Genomic DNA, 23,739 nt, shown 5'->3' with positions numbered 1-23,739 from the left:
TTGTCAGTAAACTTTGCTAGCCATAAAAAAAAAAGACAAATTACTTCACACTATTTCCCAACTTCTTATGTTAAATGAATAAATAATACGGAAAACTATCAGCTTAGAAGTAAAAAAAAATCAGTCTTTTTCTTTCTTTGATGATATTCTAGAAGTGAGGGCGAATGGCTACAAAGAACACGCACAAAATGTAAACTACAGCATCTCGAAGGAAACGGCAAAGAAAGGAGCGTCTCGACGCGGCACAGCCGCTCCCTGGCAGGACCGGCTTCCGGGCGGCTGTGGCTCGCACGGACCCACTCTGTGTCACACACCTGCCTGAATCCTACCCACCAGGCTGTAAGCAGACAATGAGATGCCGTGTGACCTACGTGAGCGGGCGGGGTGTGGCAGAGGTTTTGACACAGCGGCTCAGGAAAGGTCTAGCAAGGCTGGAGTGTAGGCTGATAGGTCAAAAATATCAAAATGAGGTTATAAATCTAGGTGATGTCCTTAAAAGATGGTCACGCCTGGCCTATAACATGATGGCTTAAGGTGAATCTACAGTGTCATGAGCACCTTACCATTTCACGTTCTTTTGGATAAACACGCCAGGAATCCTAAGCGAAAAACACCATAAATGCTCACTGGCTCTGTTACCTGATTTGTACCTACGAAACTATCCGTCCATAATCCCTACACAGCTCGCTCAATGTTGACTCTTCTGAAACCAAGCTAACTTACTGCATCCCATGGTTTAGGAAAAGGACAATTTATTTTTTAGGTTTTTGAATATCCTGAAAAGTGAGACATGTTTCTTTCAGTGTGCACACACGGACGGTCCAGGAGACAGCAGACCTCCGCGGACCCTGGACTTGAGCTGTGTGGGTCCACTTCCGTGTGGATATGGGTTTTGTTTGTTTTTTTTTTCAGTAACCACAGGACAGTTCTGCAAATGTATTTTCTCTTCCTTATGGTTTTTTTTAATAACATTTTGTTTCTTCCAGCTGATGCTATTGTAAGAATACAGCATGTAAGACATATAATAGGCAAATTGTGTGTGAATCAGATATTTGTGTTATCGGTAAGCCTTCTGGTCCACAGAAGTTGAGTCTTTGCTGGGGGTCAAAAGATATACATGGATTGTTAACTGCGTGAGGAACCAATACTCCTGCCCTCCCATTGTTTAAGGGTTAACTGTAAATATGTCACATGCCCAGGGTCACTCATTATCTGGAAATATCACATAATACTAACATATATGAATTAGAACTTGGGTGCTGAGTTTGTAGATTTATAAAATGCATATAATATATACTACCTATATAGTGTACTGTCACGTAACAGCAAACATAATGCATCTTATACAATACCGACCAGCACCCGAGTTATAATTCAGACCCCCAGAGACTTAGTGATAGGACTTCAGAGCCCAGATGTATTAGGTTTAGAAGACGGACCCCGTGGCCCCGGCAACAGTGAGAAGGTCTTGTGCATCTGAGAGGAATGTGATGTGCACCAGCGATCACTCATAATTAAATTGCCATTTTACCGACAGGGATTTTAAAAGGTCAAACGCACACGATTAGAGTTTACCATTTTCTGTCCTTCTCACCGCTGGACAACTGATGGGTGGTTTTCGGACACACACTGCCTACATATGTGGGGCCCCTGCCCTGCCTCCTTGGCCCCAGAGGCCTGGCCGTTGCGTCTGCAAGAGCAGAAGTGTGCTACCCGCCGGGGCTGTTGGCTGGGGACAAGCCCTCCACTCCTCACACAGTAGGCGCTTCATAAATGCTGCCTGCCTTGCTTAAAGGGACAGTGGGGATCAGAAATTTCTTTTTACCTTCTTCACAAACATCAGCCCTCAAAAGGACTTGAGCTGTAACTTCCTGCGTATGGAATGGAAGCCACTCAGAATCTTCTAGCAAAACAGAGACCAGAGGAAGTGCGGCTCGGTGACCTCACCTCTGCGCCCAGCATCCTGGCTCTCGTCACTCAGCTCATTGCGTGACGAGGGGAGGCCCTGTGAAGGGCAGACCGGGCACAGGCAGCCGCAGACCCACGAATGCTGGGCTGTATCAGGCACTGGGCCTGCTTCTCTGAGCTCTGGATTTAAGCGCGTCCGTCTGACTCCAAGATCCAAGATTTTTTTTTCTTCTCTTTTTTGACCTGACTGCTCCCTAGCCTTTTTCAAACCTGGCTGTTCGGACCTTTCACATTCTATTTTCAGATGTTACAAAATCCCTCCCTGACTCTAAGTTTGAAAGCTAAAGTCTGAACACCCAAATCGCATGTGTGCAAGTTAAAACAGGTATGTGGAGCTCAGCCGGGTATTTCCTGAGACGGGAGCGCCGTGTGACCGTCAGGACGCTGGCAGCACGTGCTGGTGACGGCGTGTCAGACTCACCCGGGACTCTCCCTCTCCTCTCCATTCAAGTCTGTTTGGAAAGAGGTAAAAATATCGACGCTGCCACTGAGTCAGGAACGGGTTCCCCAGTTTCAGCATGTAGCCGTGCATGATACAGTCTTTTCCCAGAGCATAATCTGAGGAATATAAAACAGCCACGCATTACACGGGCTCCAAGACAGAGGGCCCATGTGATTCTCAGAAACAACAACAAAAGAATTACACACTCTTTGGAAAAACCAAGTTTCTCTGACTTGGAACATGTCGTGTCAACCGTTTTCTGGGGATCGGGAGAACAGTCTCTTTGAGTCTCTGCCGGTTCCTCAATATTCTGATTAGTCTCTGATGTGCCCTGACTGCTCAGAGAGGAAAAAGGTTTGAGCTCAAACTGGTCTTTGGTTCTGCGCAACAAGAACCAGAGACTAGAGAGGAACTGGATTCAAGTTCTGCCCAAGGTACCTCTGCCTGTACGGGGGGCTGGGCGTCTCCCTTCAACCCTCTGAATAATAAGGCGCTTACCAAGCGGCCAAGGGAACACAAGGATCAAAACTGCTTATTCCTTAAGGTTACATTTATCCCTCAAATACACGGTTATGTACAGATGAACCGGCCGACGCTCATCCTAAGTCCTGACCACGTTGTTAGAGTGAAACACTGTCTCTCTCTCTCTTTTTTTAAAGGTTAATTTTATGTGGCTGTCTTTGATTCTTTAAAGGCTTTCGTGACTGTGCTAAAAGTCACTCTCTCCTTCTCCTGTTCATTCAACAGGGACGAAGGAACCACCTGCTTTGGGCGCTCTGGGTCAGCAGTGACCATGTTACAGGAGCCCCAACTCCTGGCCTTGGGGAGCTACGGTCCTCACAGGAGACCCCGAGCATAAACCGATAAGCAACATCCACTTGGCGACACAGGCAGGAGGGAAAAGAACCAAGGAGGGAAGGGAGGAGGGATCGGCGGGGGGCGGGGGGGGGGAGCCCTGGCATTGTCGTTTTAATGGAAAATTGTTCGCACTGCTAACATATATCGAAGGTGTAAGGCTTGCGGGTCTGCCTCAGCAACCTGAGCTTAAACTGTCCTGCTCTGTAAGGGAACCCCTGAGATCTTCCACTGAGGTCCAGTGATGCCCGAATCAATCACTTATACACAAAGATAATTTTGTTAATCTGCTAGATGCTCTAACTGCAGCCCTCGCTACAAGGATACACTTGGGCAAGGTCATTCAGGTGCATTATGTCTGGGTCCAGTCTGTCAAGATCCCAGTGACATCATGGCCCTCCCTAGAGCACATGACCGCTGATGTAACTTGCTGGGTAAAATTTGCTATAGCGAACAGTCCAGAGTAATGGCAATGGACAGGAGCAGTTTAATGAGGAAGGCTGCCTCCCTGGAGACCGGAGGTGAGCGTGGTTACGGGGCTGTGCTGTTCCCGTGGGGTCCTCAGGTGGCTTCTACAGAGGAGGGGTTGATCCGGGCTCAGGCACACTTCTGAGCAGGTGCAGAATGCTACTAGCAAACTCAACAGGATGAAGGAGCCTGCATCAAGATGCCCCCCCCCCCCAACCTTCAAGCAACTTAGTGACGGAATGAAATCAGTTCTGGTCATTCTTGTGGAATAACGTTAGCCTCAGAAAAGTCTTCACCTAGCGTGGAAGCGAAATGGGATCATCACCGTCAACCACAATATATTCAAATATCCCAAATTCATAAAATCTTTGGGAAATCCAGAGAGTCAACATTCGGTTGACCAAGAACAACTGACTGGTTTGATACTTGGGGTCGCATGTGGCACTTTGGAAATCCCAGTAGGACCCTCAAATGTTGTAAATAAAAATGCAGTTTGGTAATTCTTTGGTGCTGTTTGTAAAATAACCGTAATGATATCCATTGATACCTCTTGACAAGTGACATGTGTGCCAACTTCCCCACCAGAAGCAACATACTTTGCAAGGCCTGAAAAATGAAAACATGGGTCCCTTGTTCAAAAATTATTAAGAATGTCCAGACGGTGACAGCAGTGTTCAGCCCAGGAGGGTGTCCTCTGAGGTGGCCCAGGTCACACGCCCGTGAAGCCAGCTTGCTCCTGACACCGTAATGCTCAGTCTTCAAGGATGACCCCTGTCAACTCGCCCAAGGCTCCGAGATCAGAGGACGCCCTGACACAATAATGCTGACCATCTTTATTTGAATGTTGACTCAAGGCTTTGAAATATTACACTGCACTCCTCCAAGCCACACAAAACTATTTATGGCTCCCCCCTCCCCGCACCCCCGCCACCCCTGGGAAGTACTTTATGACCCAAATACTTTTTCAGCCTTACAAGAAATTTTAAGAAATTCATCGCACTGAAAATACTTTGAGACACACTGGTTATTTTACCTTCTTCGTGTCCAAGTTGCTTATTTTTAGCTCTCTTCCTGGCCTCGATTTTATCCGTGTCTGCGTTTACTGCTTCATAGACGGTTTCTGCTACTTCCTGCTGCCAGCGCTCGGAGATCACCAAGGGGAAGTTCTTGTAGAGATCTTGGTCGCAATCAAGAAGCTTATTATTTTAAGAAATCAAGATAGTTACAATTTAACCTCCTTAGCAAGGCAACAGATTCAGAAGTATCCTATCTGCGTGCGGGAGGGGGACAGGAGGGCAGGACACAACGCCGCAGACGCGGCTCGCCAGGTATCACTCCTGCTAACGCTGATCTGCAGATGTTCTGGCCGACGGCACCTCACTTCCCATCTGGACCAGCTACGATTCACCCCATTCTCTTATACCAACTCCATTATGCTTTGGCCAATGAAAAACTAACATGTACGAGGTTTATTAAAGTACAAAAAGATACCAACAACAAAATCAACAAACCAACAAAACCAACAAAACCAAACTTCAGTGATGGTGGGGATATTTTATCTGTAAAAGGACTAGATCCCTGTAGTTTTAGAAGCAATTAAAAGGGAGAAGGCAGGAGGGTTTTCTAACCACCCTCAATTCGTCTGAAAAGTGAGATGCGCAGAAGGAAACAAGGTCGAATTTTTCATTCGTTCCATGAGCCTTCCAGCTAAGAACCCAGTTCAACAGTGCAATCAAACGTGCAAGTGTGAAGTGCAGGAGACATGGGGTGTTTAGGCGACAGCCTTGAAGAGGCACTGTAATTAAAACCTCACTTAATTGACAGCATTTCCCTACCAACTATGACTCACAATTCTTCTTTCTTCCCCCTGAGTTTAGAGGCTGCATTCTGAAAATGAGCAAAGAAAAAGATTTTGTGCCCCTGAGTTACAGTTCTGTGGCAGGAAGGTGAGCGATCCCACGGAAAGAAAAGAACGCATCTGTCCTTCAAAAGCACACCTCTCTTGAGGAATCTGATGCACTCGCTCCTTTGCCTGAGAGGCAAGCACTGAATAGACCTTGTAACAGGCAAGTTACTCACGAGAAAAAGAGCAGCAGGAGGCTCTTGCCCCCTAAGACTTGAGCAAATCAGGGACACACTGAGGGTTCTGCACCTGCGCTCAGCGACCTGTTACAATCACGTGCTGCTTTTAGGATCGCTTTGATTCATAGAGCCTTCCTTTCCTCTTTCAGGGTTTCTCTCGGACGTGCACACTAAGCCAGAGCAGACGTCCCTGGTGGCCCAGAGCATGAATGCTGGCAGCGTGTGCCCACTCACCTGCGAGTGTGTGTGTGGTGGGTGCGGTGCACTGGGCTGTGGGGACACCCTGTAATTTGGGGACACGAGACGGACTCTGAGGCTGTGGGGGTACCATGTGCTCAGGGGACACAGGACAGACTCCAAGGCTGCCGTGGGGACCTGTGATCAGGGGACACAGGTGGATTCTGAAGCACAGACATAAAAACCCACTCCTTCCCAAAGCAGCTGTTCTGAAAGGGTCAGCTCAGCTTTGTATACAAACCTTCCACCTCCTAGACTTTCAGAGAGCCTGACTTTCAGGACTCAGCCTTGGTTGTTAAAAAGGAATAAAACAAAAGAAAAATTGTATGTATGTGAGGTGAGCTTTTTGGCTATGTTTGCTCGTGTTTGTCTTAAAGAGCAGAATTATTATTCGGGCTGCTTTTTTGAAGATGAAGAATAAGTGGTTTCGTAAGATGCAGGGCCCCCCCAGCAGGACGAGGCGCCCGGGGCTCCCCATTTCCAGCGGGCCTGGCCACACGCCCCTTCCTGCTCTGAGCATGCTCGTGCTCAGCTCTCGGCCACGAAGAACGAAAAGCACACTGACAGAACTTCCTAGTTTAGGCACTGACTTCGTGCCAGGAGGCTGCGGGAGGCAACCTCAGGGACACCTGGGCGTCCAAACCAGTCCCAGGTGACAAAACGAAGGCGCGAGAAGTTCCCTGAGTGGCCGAGTCGCTCAGCCAGTCAGTGCAGACGTGAGCCTGGCCTGCCGGACTCTGGAGCCTCGACCGTTCACAACCTTTAAGGTCTGAAGATCTCTTCTGAGCATCGGCCTGTGGGCTGCCACATCAGAGACCTTTTATTCTTAGCCCTTTGTGGACAGCAGCACGTGTGGCGACAAAACCCTTTAAAGGACACTGTTGCCCAAAGCCCGGCGTGGAGCAGCACGTGAGCCCCTGACACGGACGACTGTCCAGGCTGCAGACGCCACCTGGTGGTGCACACGTCTGGGCACCAGTCCCCTGTGTCCCCTGGGACAGCCATGGTGCCAGACCACAGAAGTGGCCTTGGCCCTCGCGGCTTCCCCTTCGCCCAAGCTCCCCCTCTGGGGAGGCTGGTCCTGGGAGCCCCTGACCGCCCCTGCTGCCCCACACAGCCGCCACTCCTTGGTCCCAGTGCCCTTGGCCTCTGCACGGGTCCTCCTGTTTTTCTCCTCCCCACCCCGGCATCATCCTCCAGCCACTTATCGACCACTTCTGTCCCCACGCCCCACTGGCTCCGGTTCCATGTGTCCCTGGCTACAGGTCCTCACAGGTGTATGCACTTCCGGGGGCGGGGGGGGGGGCCCTGCTCAGCAGGAAAAGTGGAGGAGAGGGCTTAACCAAACAGGGTATAATGAGGCAGCTGAACAGAGACCAGAGGGAGGGGGTTCCTGGGGGAAGCCAGGGAGGTGGGGGCAGGCACGAGCCAACATGTGGGGAGACGGAGACGCCCTGACTTAGCACCCTGAGGGGGAGGGTCCTCCCCCATGAGTCTCCATCTGTAATTATGCCTTGTCTACTGAGAGACATAATGATACGAACAAAAGTATGAGACGTGCAGAGGATTACATTAAAAAGCCACAGTGATTATTTCACTTTTGATTGACAAATGCAAGATGACTCATGCCGCTTGCTCTTTTCATCCTAACGAGGGAAGACCAGAATACTTAGAAGGATTAAGACGCCAGCTCTCCGGCATGAGGCAAAGCATGCATGCTACCACACAGTTGTTTTTCTCTGCTTCGTGTACGTGCAAGTTCTAGTTCAATCGCAAACATCTCCAACTCTGTAAGAAACTGACCATTCTGCAGCTCAATACAACGATTAGTCAGGTGAAGGCTTTCATGGCTTCTAAGTGAGGTCCTTGACGGCTCCATCCTTCAAATATGTAGATGTTCACAGGCATCATCCCACCAGCCGGCCAAAACCGAGACACTCACCCAGGCTCAGTGCCAATAAAAGTCCCCCCACCCTTCAAAGCACCTACAGGCAAATGTCCCATGTACCTTGATGCCCTTGGTGTCCTCTTCATCAAACGAGCCAATGTCAAAGGCGTCAGCGGCGTTGACCTCTCCCCGGGGAGGGATCAAGGGCGGAGGGTACTGGAAGATCCAAACAGGAATGGTTAAGTTATCAGAGCCCCTTATGGCCGTCCGTCCCAAGCTACCATTCTACAGCGAGAACACAGAGCAGGTCACCAATACGCTGCATTCTGTGAGCACTCCGGTCCAGCCCGTACCCAGCACAACACATGTCACAGATGAGCTCTGCGTGGAACAGCCCTAAGAGAAGACCCCAGATTTTAGAGAAGCTGAAGGGGGGGATAAAAAGAGATTCACATCCAAGGTCTTAAGGAATCACTGAATATGATGAGGTCTCAAGAAGACACATGCCACCAGCTCAACTTCAGGAAAACTTGATCTCTCAGACAAGGGGCACCCGTCCACTTGCTGGGGGCCGAGGGGAGTGCTCCGCACCCACAGACGCCTGGAGGCAACGCTGGCGACGCCAGAGCTCACGCCTTCATTCACGTCAGGCGGGACTAAGAGGGTCGGGCCTCCACAGTTTGACAGTTTGAGATGGTGCAAAAACAAAGCCAACACTGATACAATTTTTTTCAAACACCTTAATTTGTGGGTGGCTTCTTGCATCAGCGGGAATATAAACATATCTCCAAAGTCAAGGGAGGCAGTTACACTGATCTCCAATCACACTAACCCTTAAATGTTGTGTGATGCTGGGCTAGAAAGCTGACGTCAATTTGTGACCAACTTTTCTCATCCCTCCCTAGATGGGTTCCATATGAAAACACAGTCAGGGATCAAGATGGGAAGTCGAAGAGATGAGTGAAAGCTAACAGTGTCTGAGTTATTCGGACACTTAAATCATCAGATAACAACTGCATTTCAGCATTTGTTAATTTATACTGCAGATATTTTCAAAACGTGGAAACTAGGGAAACCAGGGGAGGTGGGCCCTGAGGGAGTTGGCTGTGTGGCAGCGGGAAGGACCCGGTGGCCACGGCTGGGGCGGGACCCCGGGGGGACGGACTCCAGAAGTGGGGAGCGCAGGGGTGGTGGTGCCCAGCGTGGGGTCCCGGACAGAGTACCTTCTGTAGGTAGACATGCTGCCAGTCGACGCCTCTGAAGAAGCTGTGTTCCTTCACTTCCTGTGCCCTGTGGAAGGGGCACAAGAGAGGTGAGTGTGCCATTGCAAACCTGAGGAGTATTTTGCAAAAACTGTCTCCTAGTGAGTGAACACGGAGGGATGACTATTTCAGGTCTTCAAGTAAGGAAGTAAAATATGCTTCTTTCGAAGCACCCCAGGAACCATGGGATGTTTAGAAATACTGTATGCGGAAGCCGGCAGATTATCCCATGTGGTAATCGACTGAGGATGTGCATTTCGGTTTAAGAGAACCTAGGAGTTATCTCGGGTGTACGGATACATGGGGTTCTGTCATCCTGTGAGAATTAATTAGAGAAGCTTCACATTGAGGAGACGTACAGCCAACGTCTATGAGGCACAGTGGATCAGAAGCAGGCCTAGGAAGCACCAGATGCCAATGAGAAGCAGACTGGAAATCTAGGAACAGAGCATGCCAAACCTCGTAAACTGCAGAAACAGGCTTGCCCAGAGATCGCCGTCAAAGCTCAGTCTATGCAGAGGAAAAGGGGCCGTATGGCGTAGGAAAGCCTGCGTGAGGGAAACACACGGCCCCTGGGCCCCGCCGGGGGTTCTCTCCCCAGCTCCGCCCTGGGTCCCCTGCAGCCCTGTCCCTCGGCAGAGCCCCCAAGGCAGATCCTCCGCCCCCTTCCTCTGCTCTCACTCCTTGGGTGACCTCACCCCGCCGGGCCTTTAAGCACCTTGAACCTGCGGACTGCTCTCCAGTCTGAGTCCTCGGTGCCAACCTTGTCCTGCACGCCCACCCACCCACCCACCCACCCACAAGTGCCTCCTTGGCATGTCCACCCGATGGGGCGAAAGGTCTGCAGAACGGACTTCCTCTCACACCTTGTCGTCTCCGGACAAAGGGCCGGATCACCCCTGATGCCCCACTTCCCCCACACTCCACAGCCCACCCCTCACCAAGCCCTGGGGCCAACTGCCTCTTACTGCTTACAAACCTCACAGCGCTCAACTCCCATTGGGGGTGGGGGGGGCCTTTGACCATGGAGGGGATGCTAACTGTCCGGCACTACCACCACCCAGCTCCCCCCGCCCCGCTCTCCAGAAGCCTTACTATACTGGCAGCGAAGTCCAGGGAAACGGCGTCCCTGGACCTACCTGAGCCCAGCGCCTCTCTGACCAGCTCTTCACCTCCCTGCCCTGGCTCCCCGGCCTCCTTGCTTCTGGGCCCCGGGGAAGCTGGATTCCACCGGACACGGGACTCAGCGCCGGCCATGATGAGACACCGGAGCTCCACGGCCAGCTTTATCATCCGCAATAAGGCAGTACATCCAGCGTTCCGGCGAGATCCTTCCCCACCGCCCTCCCAAGGCTGAGCTCTCAACGACAGCACTGCCTGATTTATCTCGTGCTCTTCTCGCAGTCTGGGATCACCTCATTTATTCGATCGTTTCTACAGCGGCCGTCACCCCCACCCCACAGAAGCCCCAGGAAGTCTTCCCTGCGCGTCGCCTCAGCCCCAGTGCTGAGGACACCGGCCGGCACTCAGGGGGTGTTGGGGAAGTGCCTGCTGAGTGAACGAAGGACATCCAAGTCAGAGGGTGTTGCTCTGCATTTTGCTGGGTTCCTTCCAGCAAACTAAAACGATGGAAGAGAAATATAGAGACATAAATGTACCACCAAGGGCGTCGGGGAACCATCAGCAAACAGGACGGGCATGGACACAGAAGCAGGGACTGTGGCACGAAGTGGCCGGCTACTGCCTGGGAGACAGAGGTGCGGAGCTCCAGGCTCCACACGGTGTGTGTGGAGGGGGGTGTGGAGAGGGTGTGGAGGGGGTGAGGCAGGGAGGATGGTGAGACCCAGACACAGGTTGAACTCTGTATATGGAACCCTTAGTGCACACGCACACACACTTGGCGCACGTGCGTGCACACACACGCATACACATCATTCTTTCTTCCTCCATATCTGACCCCCAAACACCTGCGGCCAGGTGCTTATTCTAATACAGCGGGGGGACCCCTGCAAGGTTCTAGTCTAAAGAAAGTAAGCCTGCTAACGATTTCAACGAGAACTCAGGAGACGGACTGGAGATTCAAGCCACAGAAAAGAGAAGAGAATCAAGGCAAACACACAGGTAATACACAGGGTCAGCAGCACTGATGACCCTTCTAGAAATTCCCAGAGCCACCCAAAAGGAATTCCGCGAGCTAACCAAGGAAACAGAAGGGGGAACGGAGCGGATGTCTAATAAACAAAGGAACAGTATTTCCCCAAGCAGAGGAGCATGAGCCTTCACAGGATGCGGGACTCTCTCAATGCCGGACGCACTGAAACGGGGGCTCCATGACTGGCTTTACTGTCCACAATAATGCAGTATCTCCAAAGTTCTGGGGGGAAATTATTATGGATTTAGAATTCCACAGCCAGCCTGAGCATGTGGAGAGACGGGCACCCTCCTACACTGTTGGTGGGAATGTAAGCTGGTGCAGCCACTCTGGAAAACAGTGTGGAGGCTCCTCAAAAAACTAACAACAAACTCCCCTATGACCCAGCAATAGCACTGCTAGGGATTTACCCAGAAGTGCTGATGCACAGGGGCACATGTACCCCAATGTTCATAGCGGCACTTTCTACAATAGCCAAATCATGGAAAGAGCCTAAATGTCCATCACCTGATGAGTGGATCAAGAAGATGTGGTATATATTCACAATGGAGTACTACATGAAAATGAGAAAGAATGAAATCTGGCCATTTGTAGCAACGTGGATGGACCTCAAGGGTTATGCTAAGTGAAATAAGTCAGGCAGAGAAGGACAGCTACCATATGTTTTCACTCATATTTAGAACTGGAGAAACTTAACAAGACCATGGGGAAGGGGAAGGGGAAAAATAGCTAAGGAAAAGGAGGGAGGCAAACCATGAGAGACTCTTAAATACAGAGAACAAACTGAGGGCTAATGGGGGAGGAGGACAGAGGAAGGGGGGTGATGGGCATGGAGGAGGGCACTTGTTGGGATGAGCACTGGGTGTTGTATGGAAACCAACTTGACAATAAACCAGAATTTAAAAAAATTCTACAGCCAGACAAAATATCTGTCAAGTTTAAGGACAGCAGGAAGGCACTGTGGTTGTATAGGAACACAACACAGAGCGTTTACCTCTTGTACCCCTTCTCTGAAGGAATTCTTTGAAAACACGCTCTAGCTTGGGGGGCGGGGGTCCCCAGAAGGCATGGGATCAAGTAAGTGGCAGATCCAAACCAGGAGAGCAACAGGAGGGAAGGTCGGACCAGCAGAAACCAAGCCGTCAGCGGTCACGGGAGCCAGCGGGTGCGAGCCCTTCCCGAAACAACTCAGGAAAGGAGGGCCGGCACGTACATCTGGAGATCCCACATGGAGTGTGAACAAAAGCGAGGGCCCCTCCCGGCCAGGTGGCCCACCGGATCAGCCCGACCGGGGAAAATAAAAATGAACAGGGCCAGAAACCGGTCAGTGGGACTGAAGAGGACCGGCCAAGACAGGGATGCCAAGACCCTCATTTTCTAAAGCAGGGGCTCAAGAGACACTGTTTGGGGGAGCAGGGGGAGCAAGGGTAAGTAGACCATTTAAAACCGCACGGGTTAAACAAACAATTCTTTTGAGGGGTGCTGGAAATGGAAGGTACAGAGATAAATCTTCATCTGTATCAGCAGGAATGGATCACCTCTCCAATTAACAAAGGAAGGAGGCAGGGGCGCCGGGTGGCTCAGTCAAGCACCCCACTCTTGACCTCAGCTCAGGTCACGACCTTACGGTTTGTGAGCTGGAGCCCTGTGTCGCCTCCGCGGGGGCAGCGTGGAGCCTGCCTGGGACTCTCTCTCCCCCTCCCTCTGTCCCTCCCCCACTCACGTGCGCTCTCTCTCAGAAGAAACTTTAAAAAAGAAGTATGCACACAAGATACCTATACAACATACATACGACATTCTTTTCTGTTTTGTTCCAAACGTGTTTTTAACTGAAGCTGACACACGGTGTTAATGAGTTCAGGGTCACACAGAATGATACGCGTCTTTATGCTAGTTGTGCTCACCGTGAGCCCAGCTATTGGCTGACACCAGACTGTCACTATTACCGTGCCATCCACCATATTCTCTGTGCTGTGCCTTTCACCTCCACGACTTACTCCTTCCATAACCGGACTTCTGTATGTCTCACTAGCCTTCACCCATGTTGCTCACTCTAGAAGCTGCTTCTTACGGCACGCATGCCTGGCGACAGGAAGAGCCAGCCCCGGGGGGCGGGGCAGGGAGGAGAGGCAGGGAAAGGCCTGCTCTATATCCTCCTCTGTAAGTTTTCCAGGTGTCACTGTCGTTTTCCCTCGACGGAGGGATAGCCACTAGGAAGTGTGTTCAAGACAGCGGCTGACCAGCTAAGCGTGAGCGGAAGCGAGGGGCAGGCAGCAGGATCGGGGTCCTGAACCCCCATTGTTGAGCCATAATTAGTAAAACTTCACCAGATGAACTGTGAAATGTCAGGGTTCATTTCCACCATGTACATGATCGATTTTTACAGTGAAGAAGTTAGTGACTCCTTCAACTCGTAATTATGAAACACTAAGGACAGCGTATGTATTTCTCATGTGATCTGCCCCTCCCGCCCCCCCTCCCGCCCCAGATTGAAGTGGGCCGTTTTCAGGGGCTGGGAAGGACTCGTGGTGTCAGGTGTTCGGGGTGACGGTACGGAAGAGCGAAACTGCGGGCCTACCCTCCTCCCCGGCAGCCGAGCCGCTGGCTGGCGTCTCTCTGGAGCAGGCCTTCCAGGAGCGCCCGGAGCTCTGGGGAGAAGGCCTCCGGGAGCTCCACGTTCTGGGGGGAGAGAAAGAACGCGGTTTCAGAGATGCATTCCTGGAAACAGGTCCCCGACCCCAACCAGACCGAAAGGCCGTTTCTTGGGTGAAGAGTGTTAAAAGCTGCACGGATTAATAATAATTAAATCACAAATTAATATTTACTCTCAAGAAATGGAAAATGGTTACTAAGTCACTTTCTTCCTTTCTTTTTTTTCCCCCCAAATAGTCTCTGTGCCCAACACGGGGCTTGAACTCACGACCCCAAGATCAAGAGCTGCAGGCTCCACCCACTGGGCCAGCTAGGTGCCCCTGATTACTAATCATCTTCAAGGGCAATCAACAGGCGGGGGGCCAGGTCGGGAGACACGGAAGACCTCCTCGCTCTCTCGAACCTCGGCAACGGTTCCTTTTCTTTGATCTCTTTGCTTTAGTTCTTGCTTTTCTGTATCTGTCTCTTACTGACGGCTGGCAAACCTTGATTTCTGCGTTGGCATCTACTTCACTAACTTTCCAGTTCGGAATTCTTCTAGGAAGCGCGTCTCTGCTCATGTGTTTTAAGAAGGCAAGTTTCTACATGGTTTCCAACACAGTGAAACGTGAACATTACAATGCGGATAAGGATGGGGTTTTTAGGGGCGCCTACATGGCTCCGTCAGTTAGGCGTCTGACTTTGGAATACAGCTCAGGTCGTGATTTCACGGTTTTTTATTTGGAGCCCCACATCGTGCCCTGTGATGACAGCGTGGAGCCTGCTTGCGATTCTCTCTCCACACCCCCCCTCCACCCCTCCCCTGATCACACGTTACTCTCTTTCAAAATAAATAAACATTAAAAAAAAATGGAGTTTTTGATCTCCTTACCACGGTGAGGGTCATCCGGTCTATCTCGTGTTTATCTTTGGTTTTGTGTTGTCTAAAAGGGCTGTGCCTGTGGGAACAAACAACACTCTATGATAATGTGGTCTTAGGTCCCTCAGTCCACACACGTCCCCACTCGTACCCGCACTGAGCGCTGTGATCTGTCACTGCTCATCGGGAACTACGGAAACAACACAGCCAGACACATGTACCATTTCCAGAGAAAAACTGGTGTGGAGGTGCGTTAGGTTCTGAAAGGGGGGGGGGGGGCTTGTGCTCCTGTGAATGGTCTGATTCTCACGTTGATGAAATCACAGCACTACAATACGAGTCAGCAGACATATTCCCCATGATATTTTTAAATATCGTTAGAAAGAAAATAATCAGCCAACCAGTAGCCATGCAAATGAAGGTCATTTATAACATTTGTCACTTTTGTGTTTGAGATAACCACTTTCATACAAATTTTATCTTTTTTTTTTTAGTCCCTCAAACAATCCAAAGAATTGCAGTCAAAACCAGACACACCAAGGGGACTCCCCCCACACCAGAAACCAGTAACTTTAAGCAATACTTTCTTCTGATGACAACAGATCTAAGTTGGCCTGGTGCCCCCAGGCCGTCCACGGCTCTGAGAGCTGCTCACTCACAGTTTACTTTGGGAGAGCCTCAAATTTAGGAGTCGGCAGACCTGGATTCCAGATTGTGACTGAGCTGTTTACTGGCTGTGAGCCAGTGACGGAAACTGTCAGCACTGATTATCAATTTCTTCATCTGTAAACAGGCCTAGGGCCACATCACGGAAATGGCGAAGGGGAACAAACAAAACAATGTGGATGCTAGAAGCACAGGGCAGTATGCAGGAAGGGCCTCATCCAGCAGTCATTTGTGAACTTAATGAAGAGGAATCTTACTTTATCCAACGAAGGTCTGCTTGATAAACTATGTAAAAACCTCCTCTTTACCCTGTTGTGAAAACCTTGGAGAAGCTGGCTTTTTTTTTAATGTTTTTATTTATTTTTGAGAGAGAGAGAGAGAGAGAGAGAGAGAGAGACAGCATGAGCAGGGGAGGGGCAGAGAGAGAGGGAGACACAGAATCTGAAGCAGTCTCCAGGCTCTGAACTAGCTCTCAGCACAGAGCCTGACGCTGGGCTCAAACCCACGAACTGTGAGATCATGACCTGAGCTGAAGCCAGACGCTTAACCGACTGAGCCACCCAGGCGCCCCGAAACTGGCTTTTAAAGGAAATTTTATCAAAAGAGACCAGTAAACACGCAAATTACAAAATCCTGGCCTTCTTTATTTATTTGAAAATTAAAGAAAGGATATACATATATATGAATGAGTTTTCTAATACAGTAAGAGGGGCCCATAAAATTATAAATCCTACAGATATATTTCTAAGGCATATACAATGTAATTGGAGGCAAGATACTCTGGAAAATATTTGGAAGTGTGTCCACCGGGTTGGAATACTGAGCACATAAACGACTGTGATGTAGAAAAGAGAAGAAGTAATCCCGTCCTGGCCCCCCCCCCCCCCCCCCCCCCCCCCCCCCCCCCCCCCCCCCCCCCCCCCCCCCCCCCCCCCCCCCCCCCCCCCCCCCCCCCCCCCCCCGCTCTGGCTACCATCTGCCCATCCTGCTGAATTAGTGAAGTCAGCAGACGCATCTCTTGGAAGAGATTATTACTTTTCAGAGCCTTTATTATTTTAAATATTTTGATGCTCATTTCGTACAACAGAGGGCACTCTAATGCTTTACTTTCCTCCTATCATGCAACAGAATACAAAGTAATTTCCATCTCTTGAAAGCAATAAATTCTAAAACATGGTGAATTAGGGTTAAGCAAACATACGCTAATCTTTAAACTAGGTTTTGACTGGCATTGTTTTTTTTCACCCTCATTGTGTCCGAAAAGAAAAAAGTAAAATTACTGCACTGAAAAAGCAAATAAGAAGGCGCCTGTGTGGCTCAGTCGGTTGAGCATCAGACATCGGCTCAGGTCATGATCTCATGGTTCATGAGTTGGAGCCCTGCTTTGGGCTCTGTGCTGACAGCTCCAGAGCCTGGAGCCTGTGTGGGATTCTGTGCCTCCCTGTCTCTCTGCCCCTCCCCCACTCACCCTCCATCTCTCTCTCTCTCTCTCAAAAATAAACATTAAAAAAAAGCAAATAGAATATAACAACAAATGGTATTTGTCAAATGGTATCTGTTATTTATAAGATAATAAAACTAAAAAAAACATTACTTCTATCATTCTCTTCTGCAAAAGACACAGACATATTAACATGTCAGCCTCTTTGCTGGACATGGCTGTTTCCACCCCACAAAGTCCCTGAACCCACACAAGGGGAGCGTGTGCAGATCCCGCCAGTCTGGCTCCTGTGTGCGGTGCCAGGGGACCCCCATTCCTGCTCCCGGCCCCCGTGCACTCGCCTGCATCTGCCGCCGGAAGGAAAGGGCTGTGCCCTGACCCGTGAAGAGAAGGCCTGCTGTGTTCTGACAGAAATGCTCTGCGCTAAATTTAAAAAGTCTTTCACGAGGCCAGAGGAAAGCTGGCAAGGGGGAGCGGAGTTAAAGTCAGGGGTGCCAAACCCATTTCCAGCGCCTGAACCCCGTCACTCCGGATCTGCGTGCTAGGAACCTAGCCTAGTCCACGCCTGGCTCCAGGCAAAAACGGTCGGAAATGCTTTCCAGCGATTTGGTTCTGGGCTTGCAGCGCTGAGAAAGTTTGGTCTTTCAAGTTCAAGATCTCGCTGCACATCTGTTTCCAATGTAGTCTTGATTATTCTTTGTGCGCAAAACCAAAGATGCTGTTTCTATTTTGGAGAACATTAAAGAGACCCTGCGAGAGTGATGATCTCGCTCTGAGGGAGGCACGTGGTGCTCACCGATCCCATGGGGCTGCAGCTGGCGGAGCCACAGCCGCTTTAGCTAGGAGAGGGTGTCCGGGCGTGCAACACGCTGGCTGCAGTGGTGGCAAGCTGCGGGAAGAGACTTCGCACTCGCGGTGGTCAGCTGTGGCTTGCGAATCACAGACAAGCGAGAGCGCTGCGAATTTCCCCCAAACGAGCTGGGAAATCGTCTGAGGTGTCAGAAATGCTGGGAACACACACACACACACACACACACACAGCAGATCATACAGTGAAACAATGAGCTCAAAAGCAGTACATTTCTAAGTATGAGTGATTCAAAGCTCTTACGCCAAAGATTAATTTTAGAATACAACAAAGATCGTACGTTGCATCGAATGGGAGTTTTGAACCTAAGCCAATAGCTGCCAAAATATCTATAAACATCCCCTGTTTCTTCCCTACAGGAACAATCTCAGTAACCTCAGGCAGAGCTCAGCTGTCCCTAGAGCGCCGCCCAGGCTCTCTCCCTGCATCTGACAGCTTCAGGGACAGACCATCCCTGGTGACAAGTTTAGGATCAAAGCCACTGTCACGTCACATCTTTTCCGTACCAGACATCTGAACTCTAGATAGAGGACATGACAGCAATCCCACAGATCCGCAACATGGACACATGAATACCAGCCAGAGTCACGTGAGGGGGAAAGCGACCACCTCCTGGACATGCGGCCTGTGAGCGGCTCGTTCCATCACTGTGAGTCCAGGGATGCAGACCGCGAGCCCAGGCCCGGACAGCTCGCCCCTTTCCCTCGAGACTGTGGTGTTCTTCCAGGGTGTCGAGGCAAAGCAGGGGTGCAGACCAGTGTTAAGCAGAGGCAGTGGGGAAACACTGGTCCACGTAAGGAAGCATTTGACTGCAAAGGAGAAAGCGAGGAAGACCCACTGGTAGCCATCTGCCCAACCTCTCTGCACAGGCACAGGAAGGAGGAGGGGACATGCTGACAGCAGCCTTTTTCATACTTGGCACTGATAACCCTCCAGGCGGGACAATGTTTGCAGGGGCAGTGAGGGCCGTGAGGCCCGTTGTGACATGCTCGGCAGCATCTCTGACCTCCACCAGGGAGACGTATCCCTTCCCAAAGCTGTGACAACCAAACATGTCTCTGGGCTTTGCCAAGTGCCCCTGGGGCTGTGGCTGAATGCTGGGCAGCAGCCGGCAATGTGTCGGGTCCATTCTGCAAGGACCTGCGCTGTGGCTGCCCTGTGGGTGCACCAGGAAACAGGGGGCAGGGGCCTGCGAGCCGGTGCTCTCCCCTTCCTCCCCCTGCCCTGCTGCCTTGCTTCCTCAGCCTCCTGTGTAGGGGAAAACCCAGCCACTCAGAGCTCCCTTCTAGGCGGTCGGTGAAAACTGGACATACCTTCCCCACACGTGACCCTGTGAAGCACTGGAGCAGGTGACATGGTCCCTCCTCTGCAGCTTGAAGGGGATGACGGCTCCAGGGCAGAGCCCCTCCCCTGCTGACCCCAGGGCGGTGTTTCATAGGAACCACACACTTAACAACCACCGATTCTGGTGATGACGTCACTGCCCCCCAGCTACCTCGAATCCTACGCCCTAGCTTCCGGCTTCCGGATCCGAGCCCCTGTCTGGAAAGCAGGAACCACCACCCACACCCCTCCATGTAGCAACACAGGCCCACCACTTGCCCCAGGCCGGGTCCCAGGGCCCCAGGGCTAGCTTGAGTGCTCCTGGCTCCTCCCCTGGGTCCCTACACCTGTCCCCATTTCCCTCTGTCCGGTCACCCTCTTGTGACAGACACCCCAGCTGGGTCCTTCCTTTGCACAAAAGCCTCCAGGCTCCAGGGCCTCTAGAGCGAAGCCCCAACTCCACTGCACCGTGTTGAGGCTCTCCAATCTCCACCCAGTCTCCTCAACCTTCCCCCCCCCAGCACACTCCATCCCCCTGTCAGCGCCCCGCCCCGCCCAGGTCACGGCTGGGGAAAGGCCATCCTCTTCCAAGCCTACTTCACAGAGCGCTGCATGTGGAGTTGGCCTTGCTCTCCCAGGTTAACCCCAGGACCCATTTTTGTGCCCCTGGGACACGGCGGCTGGCCCTGCTCCTGTGTGGACACCTCTGCCCTCCTGCAAGCTCCTTAAGGATGGGGTGTGGCTTCCTCCTCCCCTGTCCCTCCCCAGAGCACCAAGCCTCTTGCATGCTGCCAGTACTCAATAAATGTTTACCATTTACTCTAAATCACATTCATCAACAAAAGTCTCCCTGCCCTTTGGTTTCAGTGCTCCAACCTTCCCGCTAACGGCTTCCAAACAAGCAATGCAAAGAATGGTGTACGATCATAAATCTCAGGGTGCCTGGGTGGCTCGGTTGGTTGGGCATCCCCTTTCAGCTCAGGACATGTTCTCCGGGTTTGTGGGGTCAAACCCTGCACTGGGCTTCACGCTGATGGTGTGGAGCCTGCTTTGGATTCTCTATCTCCCTCTCTCTCTTCGTCTCTCCTGCTTACTCTCTCTCAAAGATAAATAAATAAATATTTAAAAAAATCATAAATCTTAGTGGGGAAGACTTGTCTAGTCCTGTCTATTACATGCTGGAAGGATTCTCTCGCTGCCAGACTCAAGGGGTGGTCCCCAAACAGTGACGGGGACCTCACTACCTGTGAGGCACAGCACTCCTTCAAACGCTTGAGTGGGTGTTCCTGTGTCCATCTGCCATCTTTCCCTCCGGAAACGCCTGCCCCCAGGAGCAGTGCAGCATGCACACGGCCCCTTCATGATGATGGTCCCCCATCGTTAGGGCTCCCCTAAGCCTTGGGCTCAGCTCTTCTAACCTTTCCACAGGAGCCATGGTTTCTAGAGGTTTCGCCATTTCCCTCTCGTCTCACCCATCCCTGCCCTAGGGAACCCCCTCCGGACAGGAAGCCACACTTCCGCCCGGGACCCATCACGGACTTCACGAAGGAAGAAACCTTCCCATTCAGTACTCCCAATCTGAATCGTGGCTAACTGCAGCTGGATTCACTCCAAAAAATATATTTTTAATGTTTATTTTTTTTGAGAGAGAGAGAATGTGAGTGAGGGAGGGGCAGAGAGAGGGAGACACAGAATCTGAAGCAGAGCTGTCAGCCCAGAGCCTGATGTGGGGCTCCAATCCACAGACCAAGAGATCATGACCTGAGCCACAGCTGGAGGCTCAACTGACCGAGCTAACCAGGCTCGGATTCACTTGATTAGCCACAAATCACACTGCTGGCGTATTGTTAGTAATTAAATTTTCAGATCTTTCTATAAACAGTGTCATGTCGGATCGTGCCCAATCTATACACACAGACACTGGTATAAACAGACAGACTGATGCCAAACAAAGTAAAGAATTGAACAAAGCCCTAAATGTATGCCTGCAGGTTTCATCGCCCCTGTGACATTTCACTATGGAGTTTTGAATCCTGACTTGATGTATTCAGCGGAAGTTCACCATCGCACGACTCTGCGCCTCCAGACCCCTCTCCGGCGGCAGAGCCCAGACACAGACCCGGGGCACGTCCCCACAAGCCCCGCCACGGTGCGGAGGCTTTGCCCGGTGGAAGGGCATCTCTCGTGGGAAGTGGTTTGCTCTGGTCTGTCTTGCAGAAACTCTCTAATTAGGTCAGCAAGTCTGATGATGCCCATTAGGCCCGTCCAGGCTCCACAAATACAGTAATTCAATTAAGGCCCAACAGGACCTGACTCTCCGAGCAGTAACACAATTTAAGTTCCCAAGTGAAAACGAGGAGCAGAGAACAACTAGATTACAAGGGTCCTGGGGAAGCGGTGAGGGTGCTTGGAACCTAATTTGGGGGAAACATGGGATCCGGCCTCTCCGCAGAGTGGGCTCAACACCAGGAGAAGATGTGGCAGTGCTCACGGAGGCTTCTGGTAGGGATGTGAAAAGCCCAGCAAATGACTGGACCTGTTTCACAGCAGAAATATAAGAGGGGGAGTCCCAATCAGGAAACTTTAACATGAAGCTCTTTTTGTGTCTTTGTGAATGAGGAGTAACCAAAAACGTAGCTGCAAAACTTAAGCGTTCCATTCCAGTTGGCTGCAAATTCTTAAACATTAATGGAAGTGTTAACATACTCGACGTGTTCAACGGGAGAACATATTTTGACAGTGCTTGCATTTTGTAATCCTTCTGCTCTATTTCACCATCTTTGGTGGTTGAGAACTAACACCAATTAATTAAAAACAGAATTACGCAGTTTCAGCTTTGTGTTAAAAAAATAAAAGCAAATTAACTTCAGCATGCTTATGAATAAACGCATGCTTTTAAACTCAGTTCGCTTTGAGTGCTGGGTCCTTTCTTGTGACCCTCAAAAACATTACGCAGGCAAGACGATCGTAATGAATTCCTAGCATTAAAAAAAAGTATCCTGCCTTCTTTAATGATTCACATTTTAAAATAACACCTGTGCCCCCAAATAAGGCTTCTCAATGGGGATATTTCAAAGCAGTTCTCTTTCAGGGTTTGAGTGTGTTGGCATTCTTACGAGGTACAGAACAAAAATACGAAACTGTAAGCTTCTGTCTAGAAGTTTCCGGGCACCCAGGTCTCACTTCTATGAGGCAGGGGGAGCCATGGTCGCCATCTGGACTAGCGTGGGTGACCTGAGATGACATCAGGGCCCAGTGATGTCTAACCTGCATCTTGATCCCAGGACACGCCACGGCAATGGCATGAAAAGGACGTGGCTCACTCACCCTCTCAGGAGCTTGAAAAGCATGCAGCCCAGGGAGAACCAGTCGGCACTGCTGTCATACGCCATCCCCTTCTGCAGCACCTCCGGAGCCATGTACCCATGGGTGCCCCTAGAGAGAAGACAGCGCACATGCAGTTAGTGGGCGTGCCCACCTGAGGAAACGTCAACAGCGTCAGACGCCATTTGTTAGATGGCAGCACCTGTTGAGGCGGGGGAGGGGACGATGGGGACACAGTGTGATCCACGCAGCACCCAGCGGGAAATCAGCGTAGGAGTGAATGTGAATAAATGACAGTCCGAGGTGAACAGGACAGAATGCAAGCTGCAGTCCTGGAGGGGACATCTGAACTTGGTGCCACGGACCGGAAGGGGTGGGGACATCGCTCCTGTGTGGTGCCGCCCTCCGTGCTGAGGACCGGGGCTGCCAAATGCTGAGCATGGGGGCTACTCACACAGTCAGCGACCGACCTGGAGTGGGGGAGACGTGGGAACACAAGCCGGCAGGTACAAAAGACCAGGGTGAAATCCAGGGTGCCTGGGGGGCTCAATAGGTTAAGCATCTGACTAAAAAAAAATTTTTTTAACATTTATTCATTTTTTGAGAGACAGTGCGAGCAGGGGAGAGAGACAGAGAGAGAGAGAGGGAGATACAGAATCAGAAGCAGCCTCCAGGCTCTGAGTTAGCTGTCAGTACAGAGCCCAATGTGTGCCTCGAACCCACAAACTGTGAGATCGTGACCTGAGCTACAGTCAGATGCTTAACTGACCGAGCCACCCAAGTACTCCTAAGCATCGACTCTTGATCTCAGCTCAGGTCAATATCTCTCTGTTTATGAGATCAAGCTCCGCATCAGGCTCTGTGCTGACAGTGTACAGCCTGCATGGGATTCTCTCTCCCTCTCTCTGTCCCACTATCCCCCTCAAAACAATTTATAAACTTAAATAAAATTTAAAAAGCAAAAAAGAGAAATCCTGTGTCAAGTTTTAAGGGCTACCGACAGGTCAGAGGACTCCGCTAAGCAAATGTGAGGATGGCATTTCAGGAAGTCAAGAAAAAGATTTGGGAGGGCAACCATTTTATCTGTAGTTTGCACTCTTCTGCAACTCTGAATCCCCTCCCACTGCTCGATTCTGGGCCCCTCCTTAAGGATCTGAGTGTGCAGTGTTCCAGCTCATGGGCGGGGTGGGGGGCAGGGCTTGCAAAGGCACAGCTCAAAAGGGCTCCTGAAAAAGCCAGGCCCTGCAACCTG

General features: G+C 50.9%; 1 protein-coding gene across 1 annotated transcript in view; it reads right to left on the bottom strand.

Moving 5' to 3' along the window:
* GRK3 (G protein-coupled receptor kinase 3) overlaps window positions 1-23,739 on the bottom strand; it is a 67,866-nt gene that overhangs the window by 6,652 nt on the left and 37,475 nt on the right. Inside the window, exons 11-19 of the mRNA XM_029922437.1 lie at window positions 22,491-22,598; window positions 14,878-14,944; window positions 13,933-14,033; window positions 9,164-9,230; window positions 8,061-8,156; window positions 4,767-4,929; window positions 2,363-2,526; window positions 1,576-1,604; window positions 315-337 (exon numbers count right to left, since the gene is read on the bottom strand). Coding sequence (XP_029778297.1) covers window positions 315-337; window positions 1,576-1,604; window positions 2,363-2,526; window positions 4,767-4,929; window positions 8,061-8,156; window positions 9,164-9,230; window positions 13,933-14,033; window positions 14,878-14,944; window positions 22,491-22,598 — 818 coding nt within the window. The remainder of the gene's footprint in view (window positions 1-314; window positions 338-1,575; window positions 1,605-2,362; window positions 2,527-4,766; window positions 4,930-8,060; window positions 8,157-9,163; window positions 9,231-13,932; window positions 14,034-14,877; window positions 14,945-22,490; window positions 22,599-23,739) is intronic.

The sequence above is a fragment of the Suricata suricatta genome, chromosome 14 (assembly GCF_006229205.1).
Source record: "Suricata suricatta isolate VVHF042 chromosome 14, meerkat_22Aug2017_6uvM2_HiC, whole genome shotgun sequence".
Lineage (NCBI taxonomy): Eukaryota > Metazoa > Chordata > Mammalia > Carnivora > Herpestidae > Suricata > Suricata suricatta.
The sequence above is the reverse complement of the archived record's forward strand: the minus strand, read 5'-3'. Positions and strand labels throughout refer to the sequence as shown.